This window comes from Anopheles arabiensis, chromosome 2 (genome assembly GCF_016920715.1).
Source record: "Anopheles arabiensis isolate DONGOLA chromosome 2, AaraD3, whole genome shotgun sequence".
Taxonomy (NCBI): Eukaryota; Metazoa; Arthropoda; class Insecta; order Diptera; family Culicidae; genus Anopheles; species Anopheles arabiensis.
Genome location: NC_053517.1, coordinates 77,687,853 through 77,701,156, shown reverse-complemented (window position 1 = coordinate 77,701,156; position 13,304 = coordinate 77,687,853). Strand labels below are relative to the sequence as shown.

At 41.1% G+C, this 13,304-nt stretch overlaps 3 protein-coding genes across 4 annotated transcripts in view; 1 reads left to right on the top strand and 2 right to left on the bottom strand.

Moving 5' to 3' along the window:
• Nucleotides 1-9,315, bottom strand: part of LOC120893882 — a 77,765-nt gene extending 68,450 nt beyond the window's left edge. For both annotated transcript variants that reach the window (XM_040296065.1, XM_040296066.1), the window contains exons 1-2: nt 9,099-9,315; nt 4,711-6,313 (exon numbers count right to left, since the gene is read on the bottom strand). In XM_040296065.1, coding sequence (XP_040151999.1) covers nt 4,711-4,864 — 154 coding nt within the window. In that variant the 5' untranslated portion in view covers nt 4,865-6,313; nt 9,099-9,315. The remainder of the gene's footprint in view (nt 1-4,710; nt 6,314-9,098) is intronic.
• Nucleotides 9,316-11,051: 1,736 nt separating this feature from the next.
• LOC120893883 (biogenesis of lysosome-related organelles complex 1 subunit 2) lies at nt 11,052-11,914 on the top strand. The gene is made up of 2 exons (XM_040296067.1): nt 11,052-11,496; nt 11,605-11,914. Exons 1-2 carry the CDS (start codon nt 11,203-11,205, stop codon nt 11,731-11,733), a joined length of 423 nt encoding a protein of 140 aa, XP_040152001.1. The 5' UTR covers nt 11,052-11,202; the 3' UTR covers nt 11,734-11,914.
• On the bottom strand, nt 11,731-12,370 carry LOC120893884 (immediate early response 3-interacting protein 1). The gene is made up of 3 exons (XM_040296069.1): nt 12,151-12,370; nt 11,965-12,066; nt 11,731-11,878 (listed from the first exon to the last, which is right to left on the bottom strand). Exons 1-3 carry the CDS (start codon nt 12,236-12,238, stop codon nt 11,823-11,825), a joined length of 246 nt encoding a protein of 81 aa, XP_040152003.1. The 5' UTR covers nt 12,239-12,370; the 3' UTR covers nt 11,731-11,822.
• Nucleotides 12,371-13,304: the final 934 nt, after the last annotated feature.

Sequence of the window (13,304 nt, the reverse complement as noted above, 5' to 3'; positions counted from 1 at the left end):
TTATTTGCTGTACATCTGTGTATCTCCTATCTGTAGACATAAAAAAACAACATATTATTAAGCTGCATAGAACATAACGATGGATAATCCGTGGCGGCTTATCTGGCTTACACGTTATTTTCAGCTTATCACAGCTTTTATACAGCATGGTATAATTGGCTATTCGTATGGTGTTAGCCTACAATTAACAAGCTTGTAGCTTGTACAATTATTGCACAAAATGGTACTTGTAAGCAGTGCTGCAAAATGTGATGAGCATCACGTGACGATCCCCACAATAAACACATCCGTAATAGTTTGATGTTTGCTGATTGCTAATGCTCAATGAAAGTGCGTCATGACATGCCGAACGTAACATGTGAATGCTTGAGTCCAACGCGATACCCTGATCGACAAGCTGAGCTTAATGCTGTCGCAAGCATAATCATGAGTGCTGCCAAATGCCACTGTTTCAGTCACCAACTTTCATCACCGAAACGAAGTTCAAGTCAGCTCACGTAGGCAGCTGGGATGATCAGAGGTGAGGCTCATGCTCATTCTCATATTGTTACTTGGGACCACTCGCACGCACCGCGTATCTCCCATGACTATCGTGATGATCACCGGCAGTAAATGTCGTGACCAAGTGATTGACCAAGAATTGGATGCTAAAATATTACCATGACATTGACATTGACGAGTTTCATCGATGGGGAAGAAACAAAGTATTTCCAAGATATCTGAATCAAGACAGCCCCATGATTTGTTTTATTTTTTGTTAAGTTGGTCAGCTTACCTTGTAGTTATTAAAATAGGTTCATACACTCACTAACAGTGGATCCACTTTGCAATGGTGACCCACCACTCAGTATCCTTTGCAATGGCAGGTGATGGAGGCGCCTGACTGTTCTAATGACAGACGTTATTGTGGTTGCTGTAGATTTTGTGAGGGGATCAGAATGTAAAGTTCAAGATCAATAGGACCTTTTTTACAATAAAGTACACTTTACAAACTTTCCATCTTCCTAATCCGATCGCTTTTTAGTTCGTCCTTCTATAATCTGTATATATGACAAATACATGACATGGTTCGATAATATCATATATTGAAAAAAGTCTATCCATTTAGGTATTCAGAATTTTCTGTAGAATTTGAAAATGAGTTAAAATAGGGATTCACTCATGAATCAATGCAAATTTTAAAAGATAAACCGAAATGTTATATGATACTTCACCCGCAATCAAGGGATTTTTTTCAAGAAACCATTTTTAGGCTATGGTTGTTTATTTTAGTTTTATTCTTAAGAAGATAAAGATATTCATTTTAAAAAAAATCAACTTAAACAAAGACAAATATATAGCGGCGTAACTTCTTACTGACGATAAAGTGTACGATTTACTAGAGATTTCTGTCAAAAATGTAACTGACAGCCATGCATGCAACTGCCAATAAGTTGATTTAAATTGTAGTTATTGATTGGTTCAAATAAATAATCGTCAATAGAACTGAATGTATTTTTTCGGAGCTCCTGATATGTTACGACAACGCTTCCAATTTCATAGTTAGAATACACGTAATCTGATTTTACAAGTGGCTAGTGCACTTATTACATTGAAGGAATACGTTAATTTGAATATTTTGAGATCAGAATATATGCACAGCAAGGAAAATTTTCAAGAGGTTAAAACTTACATTTCATTTCTCAAAACAGGATTAAAAAGCCTTTTACCTGTTCAACTCCAAACACATAAAGTATTTTTTCTCTGCTTTCAAACCAAGCGCTATAAATAGGAACATATTCCTAGATGAAACCGTGTACGATTTCAAAGTCATCTGCATAATATCTTCAAAGTTAATACCCCACACATGCCTCATCACACACACACGTGCGCCCGCTCCGTCTAACGATACAACAAAAACCACACTTGCAATATCGAGCCATAACTCCCGGCCAGCAGCCGAATTCTCCGCCACCATCCAGGAAGCGACCGTCTTTAGAATTCCCAAGAGGAACATAATATTTGTAGCGTCTTCCCCGAGTAGATGATTGTCCCGTTCGGGCGGGGAATCCCAGGGCCACGGAAAACCCGGCAAACTTTTCTGCCCGCCACGCCCCTGCTTCCTGCCTCTTTTTCCCTAAACTGCAGCAAAAGAAATTGTAATTGACAAAAGCCTTTCCCTTAGGGACAGGGCAGCGCCGAGGCAGGGACCGACTGAGAAGGAGACTGTCTGGGAGGATGCGAACAGCTCTCTGCAGCGCCAATTCCGGCTGCTGCTGCCACATGGCTGATACTTTGAGGTTATGTAAGCAGACAGGAAGACATGCCGTACCCGCACACAACGTGTGGCGTGACAGCACCACGACAGCTTCCCCTTTTTTTCGTGTGCAGAAAATAGAACGGTAGAGATATAGCGATGAAGAGATAGCATGAAAGGAAAGAGACGAAGAAAACGAGCAGGGAAAAGGAGAACGAAGAAATTCCCATTGTCGTTTAAAGTTGCATCAGCTGGTCGAGGCGGGTGTCCGGGCGGCAAGCCTTCGGTTAAAGTGTGTGGCGCCTCCATCGCGACACGCTGGCGTCGAAACATAATCGCGTACAAGCTGACAGCGATGGATCGTCGGAGTGTGTGTGTGTGTACGGGCGCAGTGCAGTGAAGGTGTGTCTCGCGCTGTGCGCTAAAACTCCGTTGGTAGTCGTTGGTGTGAAGGTCGCACGCATGGGGGCGAGGCGGGAAGAGCAGCCACACGGCCACACATGATTGGTGAGATTGAAAACGCGTCCCGCTTCTCGCGCGCTCAACCCTTGAGGTGGCAGAGGTTGGGTATTGGAATGAAATTGAATTCGAGCTGGAAATTGTTAGTAGAGTAGTTGCTTCGCGGGAGTGTCTGTGTGTGAGCGTTACATTGTTTATTGCTTAAGTGTGGGACATTTATCACTACTAAATTGAAATAACAGTATATTTGCTGCACATAAGAGGACTTTTATAAACTTGCACTATGCAGTCTGTAATATACCATACTATTTGGTGGCAAACAATATAGCTAGTAGTGTTTAAACTCGAATCTATCCAGAGAAAAAACGAAACAATTGCTCAGTAATTATAATTTTATCATTTCATTTACTCGATACGTTACCTTAACTAACAGTAAATTTATTAATGGATCATTACTTAACATCTTTAGTTTAATATGTTTTACATATACATATACGTATAGTGGAGCCCTTCATAACGAGTACCTCTTATAACGAGTTTTCGCATAACAAGCAAATCTAAATGCGCGCCCAATACCTCTCATAACGAGCAATATTATTTGTGTTTCTGGTGCGTTTTTCTGGTAGGATCAAAATCAAAATCACGATCGGAGCATTGAGCATTTATTTGGTTTTGATTATCGCACAAGTAAATAAGAGCTTTGATTCCAAGCAATAGTTTAAAGTAACACTGGATTGCTAGGAGGAAAAGTGTCGCATAATTGTGCATAATAGCAGTACACACCGACACAAATTGATCCAAATCGTGTTTTTAAACAATGACAAAGAAATAATGAACTACAAGTAACTTCCCATTTGTTAGTATTTTATTCATTATTATTGATTATTATGCATTACTAAAATTTTCAGATAACTACATATTATTTTTATTTGCACATACGACTGAATCCCTGGAACGGAATAGTCTCGTGATCGAAGTTTACACTGTATTTACCCAAAATTTATTGACTTGGCACATTTTGTATATTTCATTTTGAATTTTGCATCGGCTTGCAAGTTAAATAATATATTTATTTTAATTTAAATATTAAATTATATGGGCTGAGCGTAGATCGTATGCGTTGATCGCAATATCAATCACATTTAAATTAAATTAATTGATATTGGTCTCCGGATGATTACGCTCGATTCACTTCACATTCAACATGAACGCATTCCACTCGGTACCGGGACCGGATTGAATGAAATCGTCTGTATTAATTGTCACTTACCGACCTTCCTGCCATCGAAATAAAAACTCCCATGGCTTGATTCATAACATTTGGTACAATTATTCGCATCTCTACTTTCTTTGTGCACATGGAAAAGGGGCAAGCGAATCGAAAACATGATTCTACAGCGAAAACATGGCTCACGTTAGAACAAAAGACGCTATCCTTGAAGTGGAGCACCAGAATGCAGTCGGAATAATCATGGCCTCATGCTGTTTTCTTCGCTTCACAATGGAATAAACTCGATAAAAGCCATTGAATAAGAGGATAGAGATGAATCGAACGATCGATGTAATCGTCCATGCACACGACGCCATTGTGAAGATTCAATGAGTTGTAAAAACACGAAAGTAAGTGTCAACATCGATTTAGTAATTAGTAGCAGCTCCTTTAGGGCGATTCGAGTTAGACAAACAAATGTTTTGGAAAGTGGTTCGAAACATAATATTACATAATGTTTAACATCCGTTGTGTCCTTGCAAAAGCTTTTAAAATTATTGTCCTCGTACAAATGTACGCTTTTGCTGTACTTTCACCACACGGTGCAAATTGAAAGCAATTATTTGCGAGACAAAATCTTCACTTTTCATAAACGCCCAAGTGCTGTAATGCATATCACTTCCTCCATCAATTTTCCGGCCTGTTGCAACACTCACGTCCCATCCACCACCAAGTGTTTCACAGTTTCCAAGCCTCAAGCACGCCTTAAGAGCGTGAATAATGACACACACACACACACACTTACCTTTGCGTCGCTGCCACCGATGTCTTCCGCCGGTGCGACCACGTGCACCCGCAAACCGATGCGCACGGTTTCCGATCGGCTCCCTAGCCTTAACGGGTGCCTCATCCGCTTCCTCATCCTCGTCCGAGTCGATGCATATGACATCATCGCCCATCGTCTGGGGCCAAATTGTTAACTCTCTCCGGCGAATCAGCTAACACCCACCGAAACCAAGTGGGCTCTAATACTACGGTCTATGGCGTGCACGGGTGACGTGCGGCTAAAGGCGTGCTAATAATGGGCACCCCGCTCCGTAGTAGTTCCTTCTGAAACGCAAGAAACGCATTCGGAACTGCACTGTAGCTCATCTTAGCAAGCGAGAGAGGATTGCGCGTGGGATACAGAGAGAGAGAGCGCGCACGGGACGAACGTGACTAATTTACCGGCAAAGGGATTTTATCTAGATGTTCCTCATTGCCGATGGCTCACACTTTCCTGCGGAGTTGTTTCTTTGCAGTGAGGAACGACTCCCATCAGCAGCAGTTGTCTCGAGTGTGTCACTTGAAAGGTGTGAGGCAACAGCACGGTGATCGACGGAGCTGATGGGTTTGGATTTTCACTGCGCAACACAAAAACTCTTCACTGGTATTGGTAAGGTCTTTTAAAAGACTTTGCTTTAAGCTTGATAAAACTATAGTGCATTTTTGGATTGCTTCACGCAAGCGCTCCCATGATCGTTCGTGCTTTCGTGCGGGAGTCTTATCAGTTTGTTCGTACCTTTAACTTCACAAAAACACACACATACACTTCTTGCTTTACTTTTTCCTACCACAAATCAGTGATAAGCAGTACGTACCGTACTGGTCGACTGTCTGGGAACACATTTCTACATTCGGTGCATACTTGCACCATTTGCACCGGAGGTTTTCGTTAAGCAAACTTATACCCCAAAAAGTAAACCACTTCTTTCACGTGCTCAAATAAATTCCACCTTTGCCAGAATGTGCACCTTTCTTTTTTGTTTGCTTCTTCTTGCACATACTTGCACAACATTGAAGGGCATAAAGTCGTGCACGCGTCCCTCAGCTTTACGTCCAGCTCTATGCAAAACTTTAACGCATGCAACGATTTTGATGCTCTTGGTAGGTTCCTCCCATCGTTAGTTGCAGCAGCAGCAGGAGTAGTAGTGGTAGTAGTAGACACTGTTAGTGGATGATAGGATGCACACAACTTTACCACTACGGCACCGTCACTTCCTGCTCGGGCAGCGTTGGGGTTGTTTGCATTTTTTTTCTTCGTTTCATTTTTGCACGATGTTTTCTTCCACCACCACCACCACTTCACAGTCACATTGTCGCAACGGTAGCGGAACCGGAACCGGCTGTGAGGAGGATCCGCAGGAGAAGCTCCTCCACGCTAGCGGATTTTTTATATACACACACACATACACACTTTTTCTGTTTGCTCCTGATGCACTCAACCACACTCACATACACTCACACACACAGAAAAGCACGTTAACGCGGGCTCAAAATTGGTATGATGAAAGGGCAAGCTTGTATCGGGTGCCCAGGGGGTTGGCGCATTCGGGAGTGAGTATCATTTAAACCGGCGGCCGTGCAATCTGCCAAAAAGAAAAACAAAGAAGTTCAGAACATCCAGAATGAATGAAGATGAAGAAAAAGGTTAAATAATGGTGTGCAGTGAAAGTAAAGAGAATAACGGACAATAGACGTTAAATTTATGTATCATTAGTGCAAAGCCAGCCTTCAGTTCTTTGGTTTTGGCATTTCGTGGTGGAAGGTGCCTTCGTTTTTTGTTGAAAGGGCTTTGGTGTTTGGTTTTTACCTTTGCTTTGCGGGATTCTTGTTAAAATGCGAAATATAAAATATTTATTCCAAATTATAGGGATGAACGGTTTGAGCGAAAAAAATACACGCGATGAGGTCAGAGCTTTAAAATTATTCGTTATTAAATACATTTTACTATTATTTCTACATGGTTTTTAACTGAGTGTATTGATAGTTTTATTGATGTGTTTATTCTTTTGAATACCATGAGACTTTTTTGTAAAACATTAGCGCATTGTGAAGTTCTACTAAATGTGTCATTAGAATTGCAAAAACTTATTAATTAATTACTTTTACTCTAAGATAACTATTTCTTTACATCGTTTTACAGGGTCCTCTAAGATTCTATCGAATGTGCACATAATTACAGGGTTTTTCCAAGTCACTTACGAATGTTAACATCGTTATTCACCTCGTGCAAGATGTTAATCCGCATCATACGGATATTTAATTTCGATCATAATTTTTTTTTATATCTTCATCATGATTTTCAACACGACTCAAGATGGATTGAGTTTTACAGTTCTTTGTTGCGTGTTGAAAATCATGTGTTTGAAGCAAATGAACCATTCGACAGCTGTTGAGAAACATCTTGGATGCGGTGAATAATGATGTGCACATTCGAAAGTGACCTGGAAAAAACCTGTATTCACCGCCTCCAAGATGCTTTTCAACAGCTGTCAAATGGTGTATTTGCTTCAAAATAAAATTTAAGTTTTTACACATGATTTTCAACACATCGCAAATAACTGCCAATCTCAACACACGCGGTTAATAACAATGTTTACATTCGAAACTGACTTAGAAACCCCTGTATTGTCAATGAGGAACCTGTAGTACCATTTTTTATGTTTGCTTTATATCACCTACAACAATACACGTTTAGCGAGTAAAATTTATTAAAAATATATTAGTTGGGAAATTCAATAATTCCTCATCTCATGTTCAGAATTGAATGATAAAATAACTAAATTCATTGCTTAGTAATAAACAATAAAATGAGTCAATAAATAAATAAATAAATAAATAAATAAATAAATAAATAAACAAATAAATAAATAAATACAAAAACAAATAAATGATTGAAATACAACTTTCCTAAAATGAGGTTTCCTATTGTTTTCATTCTCTCCTCTTTGGCGTAACGACCTACGTGGTCTATTTGCCAGTCTATATGAGTTTCAATGTTTCTTATTTTGTTCTAATGCTAATTATGTTATTCTGAAATACTCATTTTAACAAAAAATAATGTTGTTTTGTTTCTTTTTATTTCAACCCTGACCTAGACTGAAGCCAATGTTGGATTGTTTAATGCATAATACAGCATACAAGACATTGCATCTGGTTTTTAGACTTTCTTACGTGGAAGTAAATTAAGTAGTGAAAAATTATTAAGAGATAAATTTTATACATAAATACTCTCATTGAAAAGGTCTAAAGTATTGGATTTGATTAAAAAGGTCTATCAAAAATGATTTTAATATGATTATTGTGATTCATTAAAATATAGGAAAAACTATCTAATTTGCTTGCTTAAAAACAATCAATCCTGTCTAGAAGAAAGACAGGATGAGGTAAAAAATAAATAATAAATATTAAAAATTAGCTACGTCTTTTGTACTCTAAACATACAATTGTCCATCTTACACCACAATACAATCTCACTGTTAATAGTTTACATAGGTGAAAATTAGCCCTATCTAATGAAATCCGGATGCGCTCATTAACTTCTTCCCGTATAGCCACCCGGGAGGATAGCATCTATTGACTGGGCTAGATGTACGGACACGCAAACCCACCCCGAACGAAGCCCGGGATGGAAAAGCTAATGATGCTAAAAAGTAAACTTCCGCCTGAAATTTATTCCCGTTCATTACAGATTGCTGAAGCAACCACACAACTCCACGAATGCACGCCCTTGTGTGTGTGTGCGTGTAGCAAAATAAGCACTGCAGCACGCGAACATGTCCGTCTCCAAAGACAAGGGTAGTGGTCTTCTTCTTTCCCCCCCGTGCCACAATTTATTGCAATTCGCCAGCGTCCCCAAAGGCAAGGCACTGTAAAGCAAACCACCCATCACCACGTGGTACTTGGGGCTGCGTTCGGGCTGCAAAGGAAAGGGAAGCAGGCCCGTCGGTGTGAAATATGCTCCCTTGCAAGCGGGCAAAACGGTTCATGAATTTTAAATTCATCCAATGGACCCATCACGAGCAGTGTTGGGTCGTATAAAAAAAACTGCCCTTCCCCCCACCCACCCACCAAAAGAAAAAAAAAAAGAATCCAAGCCATGCCAAGGTTCTGATTGGATGGCATTTCGGGAAAGTGGTATCAATTTTTAAACCCCTTTGCGATACTGCACCGTTAATTGAATCAGTTGTGACCGTTGGCACTGGGCACCACTCCTTATTTACAGCTTTTCACGTATTGCTCGTCCTGCTTCGTATCTGGATTAGCTCAGCAAGGCGCAGTTTTAAATCAATCCGGCCGGGTGCACTTTTATCGCCATCGTCCCACGTGGTGAGCGCAGTTAAACGCAGACCATTAATCCAACCGCCTTACCTGAGCCGTGTGATACACGATACCGACGTGTGGTTTGAAAATTGATGTACGAACACACCACAGCAATGCAGCAAGCGATGCTCTCGCAAACACACTCACACACAGCTACACAGCTACACAGAGACACAGCACAACACGCCCAGCAGCAGGCACGACCTGCACGAACCAGTCGGTGCAGCCAGCACGGGGCTGCACTAGTTGCAACACTGCATTACAAAGTAGAACTGACTGGCGGTGCGCTTACTGCACATCGTTTATATATGTATGTACAGCTTTGCTTCCCGATGCCATGTTTCAGCGTTTTCCGCCCCACAACAATCCCCCGCCAGTGCACACACTCCCCCTCCATCGACGGACTGGATGACCATGAGGAAAAGAAGCATCCAGGCAGGCGAGCATGGCACCATCGCCCCCCGACCAGGATGCGCAAACGAAAAGGACGAACCATCCCGGCGCTGCACGTGGATACAGTTGGAGCGGGTTTCGTTGGGCACCCGAGACAACAGAACACCGAACGACCGAACGAACTGCACTTGCAGCTTGCTCTAGTGGTGGTGGAGGAGAGCTGTGTAACAGGAAATAGTGACCGTCCCATCGATACGGTCGGTATCCTTCCAGCCAGCCATCGCCACCGGTGGTGGGCTTGGTGCGCGTGAGCAGGACGGCAAACCATGGCTGCACACACCGAGCTGCATACTGCACACAGTGTAAGTGCGGATGCGTATGTGTTTGTATGTGTGTGTTCAAAAGGGATGTGAAGGTTGTTTTCGTAAAATGCCATGTAAAATGTTCGCCCTGACCCGAAGGGAAAAGCTCCATCAAGCGAAAGCTTTCCCGATCCGGCCGCTCGCGATGTCGTTGGGTTATCCGGGAGGAATTTTGCACGCACACACACAGCTGATTGCTGTTAGTTTTCTGTTTGTTTGCTTTAAATTAGTCAACGATTAATTGTAAATTAGTTTATTTGGCTTGCTTCGTGTAAGAATGAGATTGTAACAATTAACAGAAAATAAGTTAATTTATTTATGTTTTACGACATATATCAATTTGAAGCTTCCGGGACAGTTTTTTTAACCGGTTTACATATTGATTAGAATACTGGTTGGCTATGCTGTTACAAAAACTCAGGCAGGGTTTTAAGCAAAATCGTTATAAAACAAGCATAGCTTTTTTGTTTGTTTGTTGAACTATTGTTCTATACTACGGGTTTTGCAATGTACATTAAATATCAATACTGCCTGTTGGGCTAACGCTAATGACTTATAACTAATGACTAATTATCATATTTCAGCCCAATTGGCTAATATTGGCGAGCTACGAGGCAATTTTAGTAAGGAATGGAGAATGTTCGACTTTCAGTAAAGTTAAAAAAATGTTTAGATTTTCTTTTTACATTTATGCATGGTTTTCAGATATTTTTCATTATATTCCCTGACTTTTTTGCAGGAAAATAGCTCAAGACGGTCCTCAATGGCGTGTGGAGAAAGTAAAAATATATCCGGCAAGTGGTCTAAAGAACCGTATAAAAAGTCTAAAAAATTATAATATGCAAAATAATGCTTTTCTATAGACCTTTTGTAAAACCAGCGATACCGACGCCATGTTATGTACCATATTCATAATATTTAATGTTCGTTGATATATTTTCGATTTCAAATTGTCGCTGTTTCTAAACAAAGTTGAATTCAACTTTCAATTTAACTTTAGTTTGCTTACATAGTATTTAACGGTCGATTTGAATAACGGGAGCCCCTTTTAGACCACATTCGCTGTCAATTTGAAGATCATTTTTTAACGATTTTGGAGCAAATGGCTCTGCAATACTTCTTTATTTTAAGAAGCAAATGCTTAAAATGGACACATATTGATTTTACTTATTATTTCACAATTTTTAAATAAAACTACACAAACAACATGTCTAACGAAATGACCGCTGTTGGTTCCTTCCCAACAACGAAAGTAAACAATAACAACACCCTCTTCGCTGGTAAACATTCGCCGTCAGCCGTCGTCTTTCTGCGGTTTCCGTGATTTTTGTGCTGTGCTGTGCTGTGAAATATTCCTCCCAACCCACTCATCATCACTTTCGTCTTCAACCTAAAACATGGAAGAGGATTACGGCGTTACTGATTCGCCTCGGAAGGGGCCCACGCTGTCCACGTCAACCTCCAGCTTCGAGCCGTTCGATGCACACGACCCGAACCTGTCCCGCTTGGCGACAAAAATGTTCCAGAAAACGGGCGACTACATTACGCACGAGCTGGCCTCAACGGTGGACGATTACAAGCTGATTGAAAGCATGAACCGAGCGATGATGGGCAAGGTGGCGGACATGCGACAGATGTCGCAATCGATCGCTGTGAAAAACACAGAACTGAACCAGAAGTACGAGGATTTGGTAAGGGCGGGTAGACTACGATGTGACGGTAGACAGCAAAGCAGCATCGAACAGTAGCGAGTGCTGACATATTATTTTCTTTCAATCCCTGTGCCACGATTTTTGTAGAAACCCCTGCTGCAAAGGATTGATGACATTGAATCAACGGTGGACAAGCTGGAGGCGGCCGCATATCAGCTCGATTCGTACTCGATTCGCTTGGAGAACAAGTTTAAGTCACTGAAAGCCAAGCAGTAGATTGATGGGGATTTCACATTAGCGGGTATATATTTATTCATTCAGCAATACGCAACATAAAAAAGGACGGCGCGACTCCGGCAGCCCCGTCAGCCAAGAATTAATTTAAACATTATCGCTACTATGTTAATAAATATTAATGGAACTGTAAATAAACGCAAAGAAGACCGTTAGCCCATTAGATGAATGCGTTTTGCTTCATTGCTACGGAAGCTGCGGAACTACACTTACTCTTGGCCACTGTTCGTATGGATCGTACGAGCAGCAGGATCTGTGCTTTGGTCGAGGCCGGTTCTCCAAACCCTTGCACTTGTGCGGACATACCCCAACCATCTGCAAAAGGAAAACGAATGTACCGGTTTGGCCGGAGCAGTTGTATTGCACGCACGACCGGATGATGATGCACCTCGTACTTACATTTGGAAAGAAATCGTTCCTCGCTCAGGACACACACTGCGTTCAGAAACAGCAACGATGCTTCCACTAGTGACCACAAGGTGAACATGGTTTATGTCTACGTTTTATCGGACTAAAATCGGACCCGTTTCTAGAGAAATAAATCCAAAATTAAATCGCAAACTTGCTGCAGCCGATGCTGATTTGCGGAGTTTGTTTTTATCATCGCTGACAGTTTGCGTTAACGTCATCTGGGCAGTCGTGCTGCGCAGAGTGACCAGAAATACCGAATTATCTGTATTTCTACCCATTTTTATATGTCTACCGACTCACAGATGAGCCTCCTAAAACTACCAATTTTTCATTTATCCCACCAAAAATCACAGAATTTTTCATAATACTGACCAAAAAGACATAAACCCTTTCCCAAATCATTTAAAGTAATAAACTCCATATAAAAATTACTAACAACCTGAAACAGAAGTTCAACACAGATAACTAAGGCCCGTGTCTGTACTTCATGAGATGCGATGAAATCAGACGCGCCGGTAAAATTTTATATGGGATTTGATTGATAATGTAACCCGGCGCTGTAGCAGCAATCGAATACGACATGAACATGAAAAATATATGAGATTTGACATGTTCGATTTGTTGGATAGCAAATCGAACATGTCAAATCCCATATATTTTTCATGTTCGATGTCGTGTTCGATTGTAGCTTGAGTGCTGCCTAAGACGTGCGATTTTGTCATATGATGGAATCAATTCAGGAGACATGGAGGATTTGTAAAAACGATCTCTAATTTAAGTTTTGTTATCATTAAACTTACCAATTCATCAAAATTATCGGAATAGATGCTGACAGCACATTCGATTTGCACTGTCCTAAGCGGCCGCGTGGAGCCTCGAAGAGGGAGTCCTCAACGCTCTGAAGTAAATGTGGATCTCAATTATTCATTGGGTTAGATTCCCTAGTACAAATTTCAGATCGACTCTTCAGAAAGGCCTCATGTGACCACTATGAACCAAATCTAAACTTTCTCCTTTAAATAAATAAAGCATGTATTATCTCGTACTGCTAAACCTTCTTTGGGCAGATTTGCTTCGATCTCAACTCGCCCCTCCCCCCCACCCTCCCACTCAACATTTCAAAGCCTGCCGAATACTACCGA